Source organism: Ceratina calcarata, unplaced genomic scaffold, assembly GCF_001652005.2.
Source record: "Ceratina calcarata isolate Rehan_Ccalc_2016 unplaced genomic scaffold, ASM165200v1 scaffold180.2, whole genome shotgun sequence".
NCBI classification, from domain to species: domain Eukaryota; kingdom Metazoa; phylum Arthropoda; class Insecta; order Hymenoptera; family Apidae; genus Ceratina; species Ceratina calcarata.
In genome coordinates, this window is record NW_017139431.1 from 2,021,998 (window position 1) to 2,042,124 (window position 20,127).

At 38.6% G+C, this 20,127-nt stretch overlaps 5 protein-coding genes across 15 annotated transcripts in view; 3 read left to right on the forward strand and 2 right to left on the reverse strand.

Annotated features, from left to right (window-relative positions):
- The first annotated feature begins 269 nt into the window (after nucleotides 1-269).
- Nucleotides 270-1,952, forward strand: LOC108632974 (N-acetylneuraminate lyase). The gene is made up of 7 exons (XM_018037868.2): nucleotides 270-474; nucleotides 665-726; nucleotides 794-870; nucleotides 971-1,116; nucleotides 1,235-1,403; nucleotides 1,462-1,610; nucleotides 1,749-1,952. Exons 1-7 carry the CDS (start codon nucleotides 394-396, stop codon nucleotides 1,938-1,940), a joined length of 876 nt encoding a protein of 291 aa, XP_017893357.1. The 5' UTR covers nucleotides 270-393; the 3' UTR covers nucleotides 1,941-1,952.
- An 18-nt stretch (nucleotides 1,953-1,970) lies between these two features.
- Nucleotides 1,971-2,578, forward strand: Ccdc58 (Coiled-coil domain-containing 58). Its single transcript, XM_018038059.2, has one exon. The coding sequence runs from the start codon at nucleotides 2,060-2,062 to the stop codon at nucleotides 2,432-2,434; it is 375 nt and encodes a 124-aa protein (XP_017893548.1). The 5' UTR covers nucleotides 1,971-2,059; the 3' UTR covers nucleotides 2,435-2,578.
- A 6-nt stretch (nucleotides 2,579-2,584) lies between these two features.
- On the reverse strand, nucleotides 2,585-4,286 carry LOC108633076 (protein FAM162B). Its single transcript, XM_018038057.2, has 4 exons — nucleotides 4,196-4,286; nucleotides 3,650-3,811; nucleotides 3,479-3,572; nucleotides 2,585-3,322 (listed from the first exon to the last, which is right to left on the reverse strand). The coding sequence occupies exons 2-4, from the start codon at nucleotides 3,804-3,806 to the stop codon at nucleotides 3,088-3,090; spliced, it is 486 nt and encodes a 161-aa protein (XP_017893546.1). The 5' UTR covers nucleotides 3,807-3,811; nucleotides 4,196-4,286; the 3' UTR covers nucleotides 2,585-3,087.
- Nucleotide 4,287: 1 nt separating this feature from the next.
- On the forward strand, nucleotides 4,288-6,372 carry LOC108633074 (DDB1- and CUL4-associated factor 13). The gene is made up of 7 exons (XM_018038056.2): nucleotides 4,288-4,536; nucleotides 4,666-5,060; nucleotides 5,141-5,309; nucleotides 5,385-5,532; nucleotides 5,600-5,900; nucleotides 5,985-6,148; nucleotides 6,221-6,372. Exons 1-7 carry the CDS (start codon nucleotides 4,467-4,469, stop codon nucleotides 6,306-6,308), a joined length of 1,335 nt encoding a protein of 444 aa, XP_017893545.1. The 5' UTR covers nucleotides 4,288-4,466; the 3' UTR covers nucleotides 6,309-6,372.
- Nucleotides 6,373-6,472: 100 nt separating this feature from the next.
- Nucleotides 6,473-20,127, reverse strand: part of LOC108633065 (tensin-1) — a 177,233-nt gene continuing 163,578 nt past the window's right edge. For 8 of the 11 annotated variants that reach the window (XM_026810878.1, XM_018038036.2, XM_026810874.1 and 5 more), the window contains 6 exons: nucleotides 13,371-13,517; nucleotides 12,005-12,193; nucleotides 11,046-11,488; nucleotides 10,679-10,897; nucleotides 10,272-10,443; nucleotides 6,473-9,304 (listed from right to left, as the gene is read on the reverse strand). In XM_026810878.1, the coding sequence (XP_026666679.1) occupies nucleotides 9,095-9,304; nucleotides 10,272-10,443; nucleotides 10,679-10,897; nucleotides 11,046-11,488; nucleotides 12,005-12,193; nucleotides 13,371-13,517 (1,380 nt within the window). In that variant the 3' untranslated portion in view covers nucleotides 6,473-9,094. The remainder of the gene's footprint in view (nucleotides 9,305-10,271; nucleotides 10,444-10,678; nucleotides 10,898-11,045; nucleotides 11,489-12,004; nucleotides 12,194-13,370; nucleotides 13,518-20,127) is intronic. The other 3 variants (XM_026810875.1, XM_026810877.1, XM_018038038.2) reach the window with 1 other exon arrangement.

Genomic DNA, 20,127 nt, shown 5'->3' on the forward strand with positions numbered 1-20,127 from the left:
AAAATGCAAATGATGACTGAACATTAATCGCGAGATAAAGATGTCATCGAAACTTTCCATGCTTGTAAGAATTTAATGAGCATTACATTCGAAATATTATGTGTAATAATTATGATAAATTATATTAACGATTATATCTTTATTCATAATTCACATACATACTAGTAGATACACAGAAAATAGATCAGTAGATCTTTTTATATTATAGTTTAAAAATTATCTCGTAGTAAAGTGTTAAAATGATGAAGTGGTTCTTATTCCAAAACAGCGCAATCTTAAAATAATAAGATGTGTGTACGTATGTATTGTGTATAATACAAAGTAAAAAAGTACACAATATCAGTAAATATGTGATATGTGATAAGAAGTGGGGGAAGCCTTATCAGAGACACGATGAAAATATTCCTCTTAATTCAGTTTGCTGCATTCCGCCAACCAATTCTCCGTAGATTCGCATCGTATTTCACAATGCCGGTATGTATGCAAATACATTAACCAGAATTCTTTTATTGCAAATATTATTTGCCATTTACAAAACTACACCAAGCGGTTTTTTAGAGATTTAATTAAATGTAATTAAATTATAATTATTGAATGAGAAAGGAATAATTAGCGTATAAAATTATATCTAGAAATGTAGTACATCATTTGCTTTTAATTATAGAAACTACCATTCACATATAAGGGTCTTATCACCCCTGTATTTACGCCATTTAATAGTGACAGGTAATTTGCTTAATATTTTAAATGTACAGATTCTGTAGAGATATCAATATCGAATTCTTCATTCCAGCGCCAGATCATTAAACTTGCCAATCATAGCTCAATACGCACAGTATTTAGCTAAGAAACAAGTGACCGGTGTTCTCGGTGAGTGAAGATTTCAATTCGCAATCATCACGATCAATATAGAATTTTAATTAATGCTTAAAATAGCTAATGTGAAAGTACAAGAACGTTTGATCCACAGTGAATGGAACAACTGGGGAAGGTCCATCTTTGTCTACAAATGAACGAAAATTAGTTGCTGAAGCTTGGGCGAATGCCGTGAGAACTACGAATCAACATTTGATGATTCAAGTTGGTGGAACAAATCTACCAGATGTTCTCGAACTCGTACGTAAAACAAGAATATAAATGAATGATATTAGCACACAATTTAAATGCGAGATATTTACAAACGTTACTTTACTATATAATTTAAATCATTGCTCTATCAATTAAATTATTAAAGGCAAAACACGCGGAAGGAATTAAAGCGGATTCCATCCTCTGTCTACCGGAACTATATTTCAAACCAGCAACACAGGAAGAATTGAAAGATTATTTAAAATTAGTCGGTTCCGCAGCTCCAAATACGCCTCTTTTATATTACCATTTCCCAGACATGACTAATGTCACTTGTAAGTGAACAATTCCTTAATTCTATCAAACATGCAGTAAAATATTGTATTTTTCCAGTCCATATGGGACAGTGTCTCCAGTCACTAGTTGGCGACGAAATTCCAACTTTCGCTGGAATCAAATTTACAAGTCCGAAATTGGACGAAGGCGCTCAAGCGTTTCGCGTGAATAACAAAAAATACGCGGTATTTCTTGGAAATGATCAGGTATCATTTAATTATTTCACCTTTATGAAAATAATTTCCTTAACAGAGTAAAAATGGTTACTTTATGGATTTCTCAAAATAGAAAGAATAGATAACGAATCTTATAAAGGATGATTTGTTTACTATCATTTGTTTTAGTTAATTACCGCTGCCACCGCATTAGGAATGGATTCTTTCATAACTACGACTTCCAATCTGTTCCCCGAAATTACTCTTGAAGCTCTTAATGAAGGAAAACTAGGCAATGTTTTAAAATCCAGAGAGAAACAAGAATCTTTGTCAAAAATGATGTTCACAATTTCAAAATACGGTAAGAATACAATAGACTAAATAGAATGAACGAATTTACATNTTATTCATGGTACTATTTATATGTATCCCATTTCAGGAATTTCTACTTGCTCAATATGACGATATAATTTTATTTGTTTCAGGATGCATTGAAAAAAATGAGACAATTTGATGACAAAATTATTTATCTTCTAAATAATACAATTCCTACCGAGTCTTTTAAGAGCCAAGTAGATCCTACTGCAAAGTGTAAAGAATTATATGACCAAATTCACTCAGGACACGAGAAAAGAGAATTGGCTATTACAAGGTGTTTGAATCTATCAAAAGAGAAGTTAAGAGAGTTGAAAGCTCAGCGTGATAATGGCAACGAGAGTCCACAACTTTTGAAAACGATGAGGAAAGAACAGTCCACTCTACACTTGCTACAATCAGAATTGAATATAGAGGAAGTTGTAAGGAAACGTACAATCGATGTATATCATGAAAAATGCCGTTCCTTTTACAAGCCACCCAAGGAATTAGAGACATAATATTGTTGTCACTGAATGAATTTGTGAATATGTGAACATCAACTTTTTTATGACTGCAGTTATAGTTACATACATGTCGAAATATTAGTTGTAAATATATTTAGTACTGCACATTTATACAAAAATAAATACTAATAATTCAAACTCGTGCAAACTATAATTTTTTGTTTATTTTTTTTATCATCAAACTCTTTTACAAGGAACAAATGTTTTGGAACATTCTTTTTATTGTATATTTGCAAGAAATGTTTAATAAGATTTGAAAATGAGCCTAAAGAATTTACACTTTTTTATAAAAATACATTCTCTTCTATTATGATTGTTTACAGAAGAGTACTTAGAATACTTACTGTACACAACTTATACATAACGTAATCACGTTTAAAAACAATGAATTCATAAAATAATGCTCTCCAAGCGACTTCGCGTCTTACGATACTGCATTTCTCCAAGTCTCGTGGGGAACCAAAACCGCTGAAGCGACCCCATGAATGGAGTATTGCTAATTTATATTATTGCTCATTGCATTATTATCATTGATAAATCACATACAATGCTAGACTAGTGAAACTGTTCGGAGTATTCAGAAGTTATCAGTAAATAATTTTCGAATTCTTTCATATTATCAATTTAACTGATTGTGAGATTGTATTTCATTGTTTATCAGCTGCTGCTGCTGCTGCTGCTTCAGCAGCTGCCTTTTCTTTTCGACCTTTTTCTCTTACTTCTTCATACCACTTCATTCTCTCTGTTACTATATTTTTCCCAGCTGCAGCATCTCTTTTTCCCATCCACGATGATATAAAAAAGCCAGCTATACCAAATACCATCATCATATAGCATACATAAATCCTTGCCTTTGTATGTGCCTTCTGAATACATGGTATGCTGGATAAACAAAATATTTAATGTAATGTAGGATTTAGAATTAAAAGGTAAATGAAACTATAGTTTTATAAAAAATGATGATCTATGATATAATATTACAGTTCTCGAGGTAAGAATTATGAACTAAAATACATGTTTTAAATGAAATGTAATTACCTCACTTGCGCTGGTACTTCACTTATACTAGGATACCGTTTAACCCAAACTAATATAAATTTATCGAGAGCGCCCACAGTGTGTAAAGGTGCCCCTAAAGCAGAAAGATCAAATTTCTCTTTACAGGTCTCAATTAAAATATGAAATGATATTAATAAGAATATATTTTACCCAATACATGTTCTTGCAATTCTTCGGCTGTCATTTTGGTTTTAGAAGTAGTTGACTTTGAAGACGGAGGTGTAGGTTTAGTTTCATTTTTAACAAGAGTAGAATGAAATTGTCTTGCTCTTAGCAGCTGCTTTGACAATCTTCCACAAAACATCATGTGTACTATAACATGATAAAATTAAATTATTATACTTAGTATTGTTTTGCGCATTCAATTAGTGTTAAGTTTAAAGTCATAAATAATATCTGAACTGTCAAGATAATTTATGAGATAAAAAGTACAAAACATATGATTTATGTTATGCATCCATATAGTTTACATTACATGACTTTTATAATTGCATGCTTCTGCGAACCAAGTGTATCCGAAATGACTATACTTTGAATGCAATGTATTGACCTTGTTGGTTGAATGATATCGTTCACCAACTAAATATTTCTATTATTTCTGTATTCATACATACGATAAGTACTTCGTTTCTCGCATTTTTCCATAATAATTCATTTATTAAATATTATTATTTAGTAAAAATGCTTAACACTTACTTCTATCAACTTTTAATGAAAAAACAAATCCGTTCTACTTGGCTATACAAGTAGAACTAAAAGGAACTAACTCAAGAAACACAAGCAAACTCAGATCAGATCAGAGAGAGACAAAGAGACAGCTCGAGTCTGCGTCGTCGGCTTCAGTCTCCACGAAGAAGGGATTTTATTTTGCACGTTTATAATTTACAAAACACATCACTCACGTGTTGATCCTTTTATAACATGTTACGTTAAATTGTTGTGTTACCGTGAGTTTCATTATTACAAAATGAAAGTGAAAGTCCTAACAAGGAATCCAGATGAATATCTGAGAGAAACAAAACGTGATATTTATAAAGGTTAGTGAAGCTATCTGATCGTGTATGCACTTTGTCAGTATGATAGTAAATTATACCTTATAGACATTTCATTATACTTTGTGGTGGGATAATATGTAATGTTTAATATACATGAACATCTGTTTACAGTTCCCAGGAATTATAACCCTGAATTACATCCCTTTGAAGCAGCAAGAGAATACACAAGAGCCTTGAATTCAGTAAAATTAGAGAAAGTATTTGCTAAACCTTTTATTGGATGCTTAGAAGGCCATAAAGATGGGATATCTTGTGTGTATAAACATCCTACTCAGTTGTCTACATTACTCAGTGGAGCTTTCGATGGGGAAATAAAAGTATGGAATCTTCCTCTAAGAATCTGTGAACGTAGCTTCTTGGCACATGATGGCATAATAAGAGGACTAACATTTAGTTTGAATAAAGAAAACTTTATCACTGTTGGTGACGATAAAACTATAAAAACATGGAAAGCACAAAAACCATTCGGTGAAGAAGAAGAACCATTAAACACAGTTATTAGCAAAGTAAGATGATCAGAGTTCTAAGAAGGGTAACATTATTTTTTTCTCATTTAATTAAGAAATCATATTCATTTCATACACAGACTATAATAAGCTCGATTTCTCATCATACACGTCAACGAGTATTTGCAACGTGTGGTGAAGTATGTCATTTGTGGGAAGAAACTAGGAACGAACCAATTCGGACATTCAAATGGGGCATTGATACCTTATATGACATTAAGTATAATCCTGTCCAGGCTAATTTATTTGGTAAGAATTATTATCTGTTGTATTGAACTAATACGTATTTTAAGATTGTAGTTAAATAATGCTGTTTCTTTCTAGCTACTTGTGCGAGTGACCGCAGCATAATCTTGTATGATGCTAGAGACACAGGTCCTTTAAGGAGAGTAATCATGAAATTAAGGAGTAACAAACTGTCTTGGAATCCCATGGAAGCAGTTACTTTCACATGTGCCAACGAGGATTACAAGTACGTTCAAGAGACGAATTAAAATGAAGTATAGAAATTAATTATTGATATTTATCGTTTGTTTTAGCCTGTATACCTACGATATTCGCAAATTAAGCAAACCATTGTGTGTACATAAGGATCATGTGCAAGCTGTAGTAGACGTGGATTATTCTCCAACCGGTAAAGAATTCGTATCCGGTAGTTATGATAAAACGATTCGGATTTTCGGCGTCGATCAAGGACATTCTCGAGAAGTTTATCATACGAAACGTATGCAACGGTTAACATGCGTAGGCTGGTCCCTTGATAATAAGTACATTATTAGCGGTAGTGACGAAATGAATATTCGTATTTGGAAAGCGAGAGCATCAGAGAAATTAGGCGTGGTATGCAGTTACTATATAATGATTATGTTACAAAGCTATTATTATTTGCCAAGGAATACAATTTAATGAAATATATGTTTGCAGTTGAAACCTAGAGAGAAGGCAGCATTAAATTACAGTGAAGCTTTGAAAGAAAAGTTCGCTGCTCATCCTCAAGTGAAGCGAATCGCCCGGCACAGGCATGTTCCCAAACATATTTACAATGCCAGGACTGAATTACGTACTATTGACCAGAAATCAAGACGAAAGTATGTATTGTTTGAAAAATCTCAATTATGCGTATGCACGTTTCTTTACTACTTTTATTAATTCTATTTTAGGGAGGCTAACAGGCGACTTCATTCTAAGAAGGGAACAGTACCTTTTATTTCAGACAAGGCAAAGAGTGTTGTACGAGAGGATGTATAATTTACATTGTGAAATTATATAATAATTTGTACACAGTTTTTAAATAAAAACAGAACACATTTTATTCTGATTTATTTCATTTTATATTTTATCCTCTTTTACTCCTGAACATTTATGTTTATTGTAGGTATATTATGAAGTGAATAATGTTGTTCAGTTCATTGTTTATTGTAATAAATAATTTTATTGAAATTATACAACGCGTTGCTATAATGATTCGTAAAACATTACAAACTTCAAGCAGTGATTAATGTCTTGCTTAGCATAGCTTACAACGATTTATTCATTTTCATCTGTTTTCTTTTGAGTATTTACCTTAGCAGGCAATTTATCAATTTTGGCAATTACGTAGACCATCACGTGTACTTTCATCCTCGATGTCGAAGCACAACGGACGTCCGTAAACTAGCTAAATCATGCTGAAGTCTTAATTCATTTTTCTGTTGAACGCGAGAATAAGTGACTTTTTAAATTTCTTCATACTTTTGCTTATTTTACACTTTTTGAAGTCCATTAATGTTACACTTTCGACCGGTACGGTTTCAAACAAACGAATACCAGACACATTTATTCTCTTTATAGGTAGGTGCTAGCACGATAAGGGAGAGGAAGATTGTATTTAATTTAATACCAGATACTCGAACGTCGGACAAACTGCTTATTCAAACACTGTTTCATTATTTACCACAATTTACTTCATAGGATTAGAGTCATACCACGGAAAATCAATTTTCTCTCTCCTTGTTTCTTAAGATCTATTCCTAATGATATATGTTTTAGTTCGAATAAAATTGAAACAAGATTAGCTCAGCATTTGTCTGATTTCGGATTTTTTTATAAGCTACAAGGCTTCGAAGTCCGTGATTTGTTATGAACATCTGTATTTTTATCTCAGAATTTTCTATCTTTTGTAGAACACTTTGTTAAATATTTTTAATAGAACAAAATTCATTTTGTTTTCCAAATGCGATAAATCATTCCTGAGATAAAAATTCAAATGGAATTTTTTAATTATAAATAGAAATCTTATTTCATATTTTTAAAGTAAAATTCATTCGAACAAAATTATGATATTCAAATATTCTCTGATTCTGCGCATGATACGTGCATTATATTTCATTTTAATAAAATGTCAGACCTCGAGGGTAAAATATAATTGATTTTACGTAGGATGATCCGTGAAGTACTAGCAGTTTGCCGTTACGTTAAATCTATGTACTCTAACGTGTTCATATTAATCAGTAGATTTCCTGGCAGTTATTTAAATCGTAACCCTTTCACAGTGCAAGACTAAAGAAATATAAAACGAAAGTATGAACCACTACAATACAACAGTTTCCGCATTCTTATTATTAAAATACAAAAAATGAATTAAACCAGTTATACATTTTGATAATTCGATAGTCAATAAGAAATTTTATTGCAACGTATGAAATTTAACTTCTAACTGCGAAAGGGCTGATTGATGATCTCGTATCATAGACGATAAAAATCAAATTGTTTTATTGGAGCGTTTTTTTCAAATTTCCTAATTCCTGGGCGTATAAAAAGCGGCACATAGTATTTTTGGATTTTGCTCGGCTATGTTGATTAACACACACATAAGATAGTATAGATATATGTACTTATTTTTCCATTCTTTTTTTTCGTTTTAATACTCATACTATGCGCGCATGTAAATTCTGTACAGGACTAGGTCAGTCGAGCGATTAAATTATTATAACCGGTGTATTTTTCACGAAACTCTTTACGGTACTCTACGCTTAGTTAGTTTCGTCACTGTCTCAAGGGTACAATCCCTTCTGACGATGCCGTCAATGCCGTTTAATTAAATATAAGTAATATCGTATAACAATAATTATAATTTATATACATATAAACACATTTACATTAATTTTGTAAAACATTATTTAGCTGCGTGCAATTTTTATTAGTAAATTCTCAAAGATTCTAAATCTTACTATTACAATCGATGGGGAACCAACAAAAATTACATCGATCTAGTACGTTGAACGTTTCTCATAATATTTAATTAGTTTCCGCGGTACAATTTCCTAACGATTCTTGTCGGATGATGCAACGCAGGTTATCTACTTTCATCGATCTCTAAACTAAATTCAACACCACATAAAGTTTTTATACATTCGTTCGGAACGAAAACCATGGAAAAGTAGGTACTCTCGCAGTAACATTAAAAAATATACTTATCTCATTCACCGTCATCAGTTTCATTTCATCGAAACCCTACGGTAAGCTAGTCGAACCGAAAACGTTCCGCGAAATAATCGTGCCTCGTACGTTTCAATCTACTAGAAAAGTAAGGAATCAAGTTTCACCGCTGCGCGTCCTCCGTAATTCATTTTTTATTCATCCTCGTGAATAGTGGCGATCATTAAATTACTTACGCTACGTGCCTTACCTCTACCGATGACTTAATGTGTACATATCACCGCGAGACCGTCTACAGAATTGCCCGGTGCTCTTCACTCCTCCAAACACCCGATAAACACGTCATCGATCCGAAATTTCAATCACGTTATCAAGAAACATCCGTATCGCTCACGACGAACGATGATAGAATCGGTCTGAACGCTTTCCCGTTTGCGCGATCGCACCGCGTGATATCTACCAGCGCGCGGACGATATTCCATCGCGAAAAGCGTGTCTCAATTTCCCGCAGCGTATCACGCTTCAGCCTGCAGGTGCGGTGTTCGGCGTTGAAGAGCATCGGCGGCAGTGAGTATCGATTTTTTTCTCCGAATCGTCCTGATTGCGAGAGCTCTATTCTAGACATTCAGGTCGGCCATCATTTTACGGAAGTCGGCCAAGGTATTGTAATCAGGGTCCGAATCGATGTCCGCGAAGTCTTTGTTCGAATCGCTTTTCACAAAGCTAGGATTGTATCGACTTAGCGATAACGGGCACGGCAGCAACTCCGGCATCACCGAGTGGTGAGTAATTAGAGCGGTCAGGGTAGTGAACTCCTTCGTAAAACCCTGCAACAAACAACACCGTCCTATATTTATTTCCTGCTCTCAATACCATTCGTTTACGCCAGTACGTGATGCAGCCTTTTTATTTAATTCGGAATGCACAATGTACGGTGAAAAATTCCAGTAACTTTTCCCAATTAAATTCAAACAATATATAGTATCACGTACGAACGAACACTTTAGATCGTAGAATGAGCTATTCCACGTAATAATACAAATCGTGGTCAAATATCAAATCGCAAAGACGGACAATATACGTAAGTCAAAATGATCATCCCTTATATACAGATATACACGTAAGTACGAATTTCGTAGCGTGTTGCCACGGCAATGCAATTCCAGATCAAAGAGTGGGGAGCTGGTTTTGATTTCCCTGCGGTACATCCAACAAAACTCATTTATACTCGTTTCGGAGATTATCAAAGTCTGCGGACCCATTTAATTTATCCTACAAGGGAATGTCTGCGGACATTTAAATACGCATATTGTAGATATGTGTACTCGGAAAGCAGCGGAACGCACAACCGCACTAACTTTGTGCTCACACAATGTCTCTATTATGATGTTTCCGACCCAAAAGCATCGAGCCGCGCGCGATATTACTCTGTGGTGATTAATATCTGGCTACAAAGCAGCTCCCTCTTCTTTTAAGACTGTCCGTTCGCTTTATATGCGATACGTTTGAAAAAGAACATATGATTGAAACAATAATTAAAATAAGAAAATCTATATAATATCCATGATTTTCTATAAGTTTGTAAATATCGGCAAATATTATTCAACAGCTTAACTTTGTTTAGAGCAACGCTTTGTTTACCGAGGACATTTAATTAGCCTGCATCCGTCTTGTAGAATGAATTATAATAGTAGAAAATTAATTTAAGCTGTCGCGGGGAAAGTGTTAATTGCTCCACTTAGGCGCAGACGTTCTGTAGACGGTTTCATAAGGAAGACTCGAGGAGAGATTTACCTTGATTTTGTAGCCTTTGTTCGTACGCATTATGAGATAATGGGCTATTCCGCTTGGTTGGAATTCGCGCGGCACTCGAAGCGAAAGGGCATAACATCCGGGTTTACTGGTGCTCTCTCGTACCATGAACGCTCCTTCCGGCTCTTGGCTTAACACTTCTAGCGTTATTTCCCTGAAATCAGAAACGAACGACATCGTGAAAATTCGTGTACAAAATCCCAGCCAACTGTCCATTAAAGTCACTCAAATCGATATTGCATGTAGTGCAAGTATAATAAAATATTATTAACGTGTTTATTAATTACCATAGAAGATATATGAATATTTAAACGCGTACAACAGCTGGATAATCTAATTCTGTGCATAACTTTTAATTTCTAACGTATAAAACGAATATGATTACGAACCGCGGTATCCCAGCTTGGAACCAAGGAGCCTTGCGTAACTCGGCTTCCTCGCTGCGATTATTTAGACTATCCGTTCTCTCAGGCAGAGGCGGTGGGGTCGGCGTCGAGCCATGTGTACTTCCATCAGCTGGTACCGAACTGCTCGAGGTGCTAATCTGAGATCTCCTCTTCGATTTGAATTCCGTTTCCGTGCCAGAGCTTGGAGAGTTGTGTCCTATCCTGTAAATTATCAAAATACACAACATGAACAAATACGATTTATATGTAAAATAATTCTATTTTCAAGATGAAACTTTGAATTTCTATATATGTTATTCTCTACCGCTCTTATGATATAAACGAAGATCTTTATTTCTGTCGAAATTACCTGTTGTTCTCGATGTTGAAGTTCTTCGCGGTGATGGACGCGTTGATAGTGTTATCGAGGCTCTCAGACGGCGGTATCTTGTTGTAGTTCGACCTGGTGCCCTCGGAGTCGATGATCGCCTCGTTTATGTAACCCCCCGAATGCGGCCTGTTCGACGGGCTCGTCGGCGTACTGCTACCACTGACGAGGGGGCAGCTGTCATCCTCACCGTTCAGTCCAAGAACGTCACGTCCACCTGTCAAACCCATCGCCAGCCGCTTTATCAGAGGCGGCTTGTCCGTTAGTCTCTTGTACGAGTTCAGCTCCGTCGGTGAGTTGCTCTCATCGCTGCTCGGCGTGCTTTGCTGCGAGATACTCTTTGGCTCGTCCTCGTTCGTTATAGGTCCCAGGACGTTCGTGAAGTTGTGCGTCGGTCGTAAACCCGGGATCGAGTTTGGTGTCTGCTTTTAGGTGCAAACAAAAACGTTGATCGATCGCTTTCGACTCTTCGACTTGTTAAGGGCAATAGAAAGCGTCTTGTGTTGTAAAGCGTGTTAACGGGGAACTCGACAGGAATCATAAACTGTTTTCTGCTATTTTCTTTGCAAAACATTGTCAAACGCTTTACGACTACCCAACAAGTTATAGGTAACTGTTACAACTGTATATTCACAATTTTCATTCCATGAATTATTTTGTATCGCATAATTGTTAAATCATTGACTGAAATTTTCCAATGAATTTAATTTCTGCGGTTCGAAATCAGGTTTGAGAATAGGTCGGTGAATTTCGTTCTCGTGGTACTTGGACCAACGCGACATCGTTAAAACGTCGCGTCGCAACGACATATCTGTTTAAAGTTTAAGTTGTGCTCAAAAACCGTGGCGAATGGCGTGAAATAACATCGCGCGCGTTTCTCGAGAAAGGCATCGGGCTACGGTTGAATTGTGTAGTAGTGGAATTATAAACGTGCGTTTCACCTTCACGCTAGCGAGTCGCAGCGTGGGCGAGCCTGCGCTGCCGAGCTGTACGTTCATGTCCGCCGCAGACGAGCCGCTTCCAGTTCTGGACGTGGGCGACGTTCGACTTTTCAGCCACGAATTCGATGACGAATTCCTGCAAACACCCCCTGCGCCGGCGATCGAGCCGTCGCCAGACAGCGATTTGTTCTGAAACCCGAACATTAATTCCAAGTTAACATTCACCTGTCTCTTTGTGTCAGTTTGACATACTTAAGGTTGCTGTTATTTTATAATTTCAAGATACTTGCTAATACATTCCGTGGCCTGATAAATAAAATAATTGTTTCTCTTTTAATTTTCAAAGCTGAGTAAAAATTCTATAAGATATATGCGACAGTTAGAATTGACAATGAGATAAACCACGATTTTCTCATTTTACGTTTGATAAGACGTATTCACAAATGAAACTGGTAAATGTAAGAATACCTGATAAAAAAACTAGAGGAAAGGAACCGATGCACCTTTGTCTGTTGGACCCGTTAAACAATGAATGAGATACATGCATGGTCTACTTGCCGATTTTGACGTAAGAATCGTTCGAGCACGAGGTTGGTTGCAGGTGACGGCGCTTGGGAAATCGGGTGAATAGTTTATCGACAGAATTTTACGACTCCCAGGACGAATGCGTAGGGAGAACTAGCAGGCCGCGAGACGAACTGACCGTTTACTTGGAAACACGACTGCGAGCCGAGAGACTTGGGTCGAATTTATAATTAACGCGGCCTGTAAATGGGACACCTCTACTGGAAACTGATGCTTCCATGAGGCCGCGTTACAGATATCGCTCCTGGCTTTTTCTTACGTATGAACGCTTCAAAGAAGGATTTCATTTCAGAATAATTACAAATTTTAATTATTACTTTATTATAAACTCTTCCTTTTAATATTCATAGTATCTGTGCATATAATAAGTAATTTTGCTTCTATATTTTCAATTTTCTTGGCTCGTGCACGCCAATTTTGTTTTTGACGAATTACCGTTAGATAGCAATTATTCGAAACGGTAGGCCGTGAAAAATTGGTCCCGGACGAAAACCGATCGACACGGAAAGATAACTCTCCTAGCAAACAATTTTGCTCTCGTTTATGTGATAAATACAGCGTGTAATTTGATGAGAATTCGTTTTGCAATTTGAACAATTACCTACGTCTCGCGTTACCTTCCAATTAAACATTCAGGTCTGACGTAAAATGTTTGATACAAATACATTAAAACGATTATTTATTTTACTGAGAAACGAGTTTACTGATTAATTAGCCGCAGAAGATTAAAGTTTATTACATTTTCGAAATGAATCGTTAAAATAATTGAGATTACACCTACCCACGAAGAGCGATTCTCCTGTTTGTCCTTTCGGTAAGGTGGCGAAGATTGCGGCGCGATCACATCTTGGAGGATCGGTTGGCGCTGAAGTTGCGCCACGTATGCCATACGAAAAGCATTGCCGACGATAGTGTTTAACTCCTCCGCCTGAGAACAGAAAAGGAGAGAAATGATTTAATTGACGTGTCTGGTTAAACACGAACTTAGTACTGGATTCACTGCTCGAGGACCGAAAGGTTGACCCAATTTCGGTCACGCCGCTAATTGATACCGCATCAGAGAATTTCAATTAATTCATCCCTTGTTCTGTGTTGTGGTCCACATCAAAGATGTGGACTCGGAACTCTGATCGATTGCACGGTGGTCAATTAAGGCCGGAAATGGCTATTTCGCGTTTAGTGGAAACTGGTCCCTGATTTAATTCTCCTTATTTAATTTCATGCGGGCTCACGGTGACCGAGTTACCGCCCGTTCCTAATTGACGTTCCTACACTGGCAAATCGTAACAACGCTCCTTATTACTCTCGGCATTGCGACTGGGAGCGCAACAATTAAAAACAGATTTTATTATTCCTGAATATACAAAATACGTAAAATATTTTTAAATGGCGACTTGAAAATGTACAAACGTTAATTGTGCATGTTTAAAATGATAAAATATGTCCAAGTACATATTAGTACATTTCTTTAGAGTATCTATAAAAACGGTGGAGTAATGATTGCACGTTACGTTCTCGGCTTCGTATGAGCTCATCGTCGCCGTCTCTCCACAAAGGGAGCCGGTCGTTCGAAACCCGTAAAACGTCCCGGATCCCGGTGTATATGTCCGGACAAAATTCCGTATGACGATCACGGGGACATGTTTCAACGCAGCAGCGTAGCGCGTATACGGCACAAAGGGGAAGAGAAGAGGAAGAAACGGACGTCAACGTGTAATCCATACGACAGGGCCGAGGAAGAGGACGCTACCGGAAGAGTGGGGTCGATACGGAAAATAAACTACGCGGTGGAACTTTACATATGCCGAACGGATACTACGGCATGTAGGTATGAAGGCCCGATGATAGAAGCCGGGAAACAGAAAGAGACCGAGCGGAAAAATACAGACAGAGAAAGGAGAAGAAAGACGAAAGAGAGAGGAGAACAGAGAGAGAAAGAGAAAAAGAAAGAAGTAAGATAGATGAGGAGGAAAAAAAGAAGTGAGACGGGGAGGGCAAAGAGGGAGGAAGCGGAACCGGGAAAAGGGGGAGAAATAGAGGAAAATGAGGAACACGAAGGGAGAGGATGGTGCATCCGATACTAGCATATCCCGGAGGCTGCGGTCGGCACTTGCCTAAGCCGGATATTCGAAATGGGAACCGAATGTGAACACGGAACGCCGCGCCGCCGTGACGCGGCCCCTCGTATTCTTCATGTCTGCGGCTCCCGAGTTTGATATTCCCGTTTTCGGTGACGTCGTTGTATGCACAACCAGAGTTTATTATACGTACAGCATGTATGTAGGTATCGGCCGGGGGTGCAAATTTTATTTCATACCGCGCTGTGTCCGGCGACAGACCGCGAAACAGGTGACCGGCGTTGGGAGTTGTTTCGCGCCGACCATTTAACCGATACGATGTTTCGCCGCGCGATTTTACGACGGGATCCCACAGAATTTCATGCGCGATATCTCGGTTCCGATATCATCTATGAAATCGACTTTCGGTTCATAAAGTCACACCGAACATATCGGATTTTGTTGACGTCACTCTTTTTTCACAGCTTCAGTGAACATATTTTTTGCCTGCATCGAAACATGGTTGACAATCTCCCGTTACATTTTTATTTATTATCAGATTACGTTCGCCTGATATTTATATAATAAATTATGCAATTCGATACTTGGTTTGAAAATAAGGTTGGTGCGATTATTAGAGGATTTGGCAAACGTTTTAAACGCGGCACCGAGCTGCACTCTCGGTCCTATAAGCACAAATCATCAGTAAGTTACATATATTTATGAGGTGCATTTATCACCTGATCCTTTTAGGACTATTCTGAAAGGATGAGAAATGGCGCTCTCCGAATGATTGAAATCCCCGCGTAATGTTCGAAATGAAACTCTCGAAAATAATTGCGAATTCCGTGCGAGAACGTACACCGATATTACCGGTACGCTCAATTATAAAATAGTTTACGCATAGTGCACGTTCGTAGCTGTACAAAACACGACGGCAAATATTTCTCCAAATTCTAACTGGGATATCCCTTACTTTATAATAACGTCTGTGATCGTCTTTAAAGGAAAGATTTACACTGTTGACAGTTGTAATAAACAGCCTGAGGATATAAAATATCGTTTAAACTTTGATATGAAATACACTATTTCGTAAAACAATTGATTCGCTTTCATATATCCACGGTGCATAGTTCCAGGTCGAAGCGAAAAAGCGCAAAAAAGGGATGCAAGCGACAAATGAAAACAATTCACCGAACCGCCGACAATTTTGTTTTATTCGTGGATCCTCTTCCGTTGGCGTTAGGTCAACCAGAATTTTAACGAAGATCACGTTGATCAATCATGGGGACGCGCGAGGGGTTTGATAACTGCGTCGGTGGCGCCGGCGATCGGTTGTCAGTGGCCTGTGACTGCGAATTTGATCCCCGTCTCTCGATGCGCGTTATCCGACGCCCGGCGTGCTTGGAATTCGCAAGAGAAATCAGTTTCAATCGGCGCTGGCTGAGGGACAAAACTGTCACCACGTTTGTCCACGCGCTTTGACTAATGCGTCTAAACATTGCAGTTAGGAATTAGTTCGATTTATTTCAATTTCAAATAAAACTGCTGTTTATTTGTCATCCTTTATCAAATCAATAGAATTATTACCATAATTGATCAAACGGTGCTACAAAATATTTGCTAAAGTAACATTTACCACATAGTATGCATTGCCTGTTTTCAACCAACTAATGACGTCAAGTTAAAATAAAGTTTAAGAATTTTCGTTGAGACGATAATTGAGTGTGCATCTAATAATTGCCACTTTGCGAGGACAGTCGATGAACTTTTCATGTTACAGTCAAACGAATCGAAGCAGTAGCACGGGTTGGTGAAACTAAAAGCAACGAAGATACTCACCGACTTCGAACTTGATAAAGTCATAGCGAATAAATTCGTTAACGAGGTTTCTTGCGAACTAGTTAGAAATTGCTGGCGAGTGTCGGGGGTGGAGTGTTGTTCTTCCCTATCACTTCGAGGACCAGCATATAGATGTCTTGTTTAACGGTAGACTCACTGGGAGCGTCTAATAATTGAGTCTTCTTTTTGAAGTGGCCGCGCATTTATTTATTTCTCCGTTAACCCCCAAACCCTCCACCCACAGGCTGAGAATAATCTCATTTTATAACGAAGTCTCGACAAGTTTTAATTTTTTCCCCGTATTTCTAACTGCTGGATAATCAGAGCTTGTCCCTTAATGCAAAAGTTGTTTTCGAATTTAAAAAGTTTTTACTTTAGTTAGTAATACTGTTTTCTAGCAGACCGAGTTCTTGTCGTAGATTTATTTATTCGAGATTGAAAACAGCAGATCGATTTAATTCCTGGATTCCTCAATTAATTCTCGGCCATTTGAAAAAATAATGCTAAAAGACGTACTTTCGACTAAAGACTCGTTTCAGCACAAAGGCCTCGCCTCGCAGCAACTATTTTCAAAGCGCGACCATTCCGTTTGAGATCAAAAGGGGCTCGGAGCGAGCGCGATGCTTGTGACGCTGGAAAACTGTTCTTTGGCTCGCGAAGTCGATCTTCGTTTACGAATAAACGATAAATCAGGCAAGAGCTACAACCGAAAAACTGAAAAAGCGAAAACAGTCGAGGAGAGAGAGAAGAAGGGATCCGCAGACAATATATCCGTCGCGGAGTCGACCGCGTGCCGGTTAAGACGAATGAAGGAGTGGAAAGTAAAAAGAAAAAGAAAAAGAGGAGGGTGGAAGAGCGGTATATACTCTCATTCCTGTTCGCACAATGCCTCGTCTTTTAGGTGGACTCTAGTGGAGGCGCACCGTCAACGTCGCGCATTAATACGCACCGCGCCGCGGCTTTTATGAGCTTTGGAAAAGAGAGCGATAGCCTTCTCTTCTACCCTTACCACCTGGCGTTCCACCTCCGCCGAGCCTGTTTTCACCCCCGCGGGTTCACCGTTCAACGGCTAGCCGCGGCGATGCGTGTTTACCTCTAACCCTGGGCCTGGCAGCCAGCGGCGTCGTCGTCCATTCGCAATCAAACTTGCGCGTCAACGGCCGCCGTATCATTCTGAACGACGACGCGGGTACCACCACACGCGAGCATTCACATGCAGCCACTAACGACTATGATGGGTGGCACGCGCGTATCTACGCACGTACAACCCCGTTCAGAAGTCTTAGGACGATTTCCAAAACGAATCAGGTATTTAACAATTTCTCTTAGAGTAAAAAGGATTTCGAATAAAAGAAAATGTTAAATCTCCTGCTTGTTGATATAATAATTGTGTGATTTATAATTAGCATTGACTCTTTCTGTGATGGATATAAGACACTGAAGGGAAGTTGAGTGTAATCAACGAGACATCAAAATTTGCTTGTTGCATAATTGACGAATGCCAATTTCTTATAATCATTATACTTGCATCATTGATCCATTCACACATAGCTGTTAAATATTTCGTGTCATTTAAGATATTTCTTGTCAGCTTCTCGACAGACAATAAGCATGTCGTTGGGAAGTTGTAACTATCGTAAGACTTATGGGGAGGAGTGTATACGCGTGCCAGGACCTTTCTAAACGCAGACACGAGGCTGCACCGTTGCGTTGGTCTAGCCAAGGGTTGCGACGTGAGTGCTTATTACACATTCAAGGCCTGCATTTGCACTGTGGCCTGTCGGGGAACGGGAAGCCGCGCGCCATTTTACCCTCCCGCCGCGGCTCGCCGCTTCCTCCGCGAGCCACCCTTTGGTCACTCTTCTTCCTTCTATTTCTCCACCGTCCGAGTAAGGGCGTTTCGTTATATACGACATACCGCGCGCACGGCCATTGCCGAGGATCCGACAAAAAGATATACCGCCGCGCGCCGCGCCGCTCCACGCCGAGATTCCACTTTTCCTCGACATTTTCATCTCGTTTTGTTGCCACCCTACCCTTCCGCTTCTCTTTTCCTGTCTCCTCGCTTTCCGTCTATGATGGCACGCGGCGTCAGTGTTAACGAAAAACTCTTGCACGCTCGATCGAAACAAGTTACAATAATAGTAAATAATTATACATTAATAATACATATTTTTGTTAATTATCATAGGACTTAATTAAGACTTAGTAAGTTTTTGTATAACAACAAGTATCTCAATTTTTGAACAGTTTTGAGGCAATACACGTTAGGTTTTATACTATTTCTGATAGGTATTAAGAAATTCTTTACGTTCTGCTTAGAAGCATTAATCTTTTTCTGTGTTTACAGCCACACAACAAAGGCTCCGGTTTTACATTTCTAGAAAACTCTTTATTCATTTACATGTAACACTGACAATGAATGCTGCACGGATGCCCGAGGCTCGAGAACTGTACGGTACACGTAGCTCTGAAAGCGAACGGGCGCCCGCGTCCCACTCTGAAAGCAGCCTAAAGCCATTGTCAGTGAAACCAACAAACAATGCAGTTGATTGAGTTTTTAAGTTCATCAGCTCCATTTGCAGGTTTGATTCGAACAAATCTGTTTATAAGGGACGAGCTTGACCAGTTCGCCCCCTCACCTTTTCACGCTTGAACATTGTCAGAAACAATGCTGTGTTTTACATATATATTTTTAAATAAAGTATTGCACGCGGTGGTAGTTCAATATACTTGACACTAAAATAAATTATTAATAAAGTGATGTATTCCGACGCTATAAATTGAACTGATTGAAGAACTATTGAATTTAGAGGTAGAAAAATTAACAGCATTAGCATTCAGGCGAAATCTAAATATCTGAATAAAGAAGAGTTAATCTGATTGGAAGCCAGCCAATTTTTCGCCAATATTCAAGAGCATCGGTTTTTAATAAATTCGCTTTTCGCCATTGAAATAAAAATCTACAATTTAGTTGCCTTCGAATCGGCAGGTGCGCGCAGACGGCGGGTAGGTATAATTTTGAGTTCGTTCAAACCCGACCGGAAAAATGCCTCGAGCGAGCCCATCAATTCGATACGCAACGATTGAAAAACAATAAAAAATGAAAAAGGGGGTGGGGAGGCCGCGCCGGCTCGGATTTATTTTCTGTGAATTGGCCCGCGCGGTCGAATCGCGAATTCGTCCGTCCGAATAATTTTATGATTTGCGGTATTACGGCTGTGCCCCGGTGCTAGGCTTCGAGATATTTCAATTACGAGGCGAGGCGGGCGCTATAATTGCTGTCCGGCCACGCCATCTCATAAGTCTGCGCGGTCTCCAACAACAACCCCCGCGGTGTGCGAATGTGCACGTCTGGGAAACGTCCAGTCAAAGTGTTCTCCGTACACACGAGTTACATTGTCGACCGCGGGCGTGTACTGCGTAGGCAGACGCGAAAGAAAATGTGATAAACCCTTTGGAAATAGGTACCAGCAGCGCCGTGGGATGAGGGAGTCGTTTTCTACTTGCATAAGCTCTTGCTTTCGTTGAGGATACCTTCATAATGCCGTTCGAGGATGATGTAACGTTAGAACCCGATCTGTTCTCTTCCACAATCTTTCTTTTACTCAAGTGCTAGTTTGACACACAATTATTAGT

Coding starts and splice junctions, on each gene's coding strand:
- LOC108633074 (XM_018038056.2), top strand. CDS start 4,467: ATGAAAGTGAAAGTCCTAACAAGGAATCCAGATGAATATCTGAGAGAA. Junction 5,901..5,984: donor CATCAGAGAAATTAGGCGTG/GTATGCAGTTAC, acceptor ATATGTTTGCAG/TTGAAACCTAGAGAGAAGGC. Junction 6,149..6,220: donor GACCAGAAATCAAGACGAAA/GTATGTATTGTT, acceptor ATTCTATTTTAG/GGAGGCTAACAGGCGACTTC.
- LOC108632974 (XM_018037868.2), top strand. CDS start 394: ATGAAAATATTCCTCTTAATTCAGTTTGCTGCATTCCGCCAACCAATT. Junction 475..664: donor CATCGTATTTCACAATGCCG/GTATGTATGCAA, acceptor TTTTAATTATAG/AAACTACCATTCACATATAA. Junction 1,611..1,748: donor TATTTCTTGGAAATGATCAG/GTATCATTTAAT, acceptor CATTTGTTTTAG/TTAATTACCGCTGCCACCGC.
- Ccdc58 (XM_018038059.2), top strand. CDS start 2,060: ATGAGACAATTTGATGACAAAATTATTTATCTTCTAAATAATACAATT.
- LOC108633076 (XM_018038057.2), bottom strand. CDS start 3,806: ATGATGTTTTGTGGAAGATTGTCAAAGCAGCTGCTAAGAGCAAGACAA. Junction 3,573..3,649: donor ATTGCAAGAACATGTATTGG/GTAAAATATATT, acceptor TTTCTGCTTTAG/GGGCACCTTTACACACTGTG. Junction 3,323..3,478: donor GAAGTACCAGCGCAAGTGAG/GTAATTACATTT, acceptor TTGTTTATCCAG/CATACCATGTATTCAGAAGG.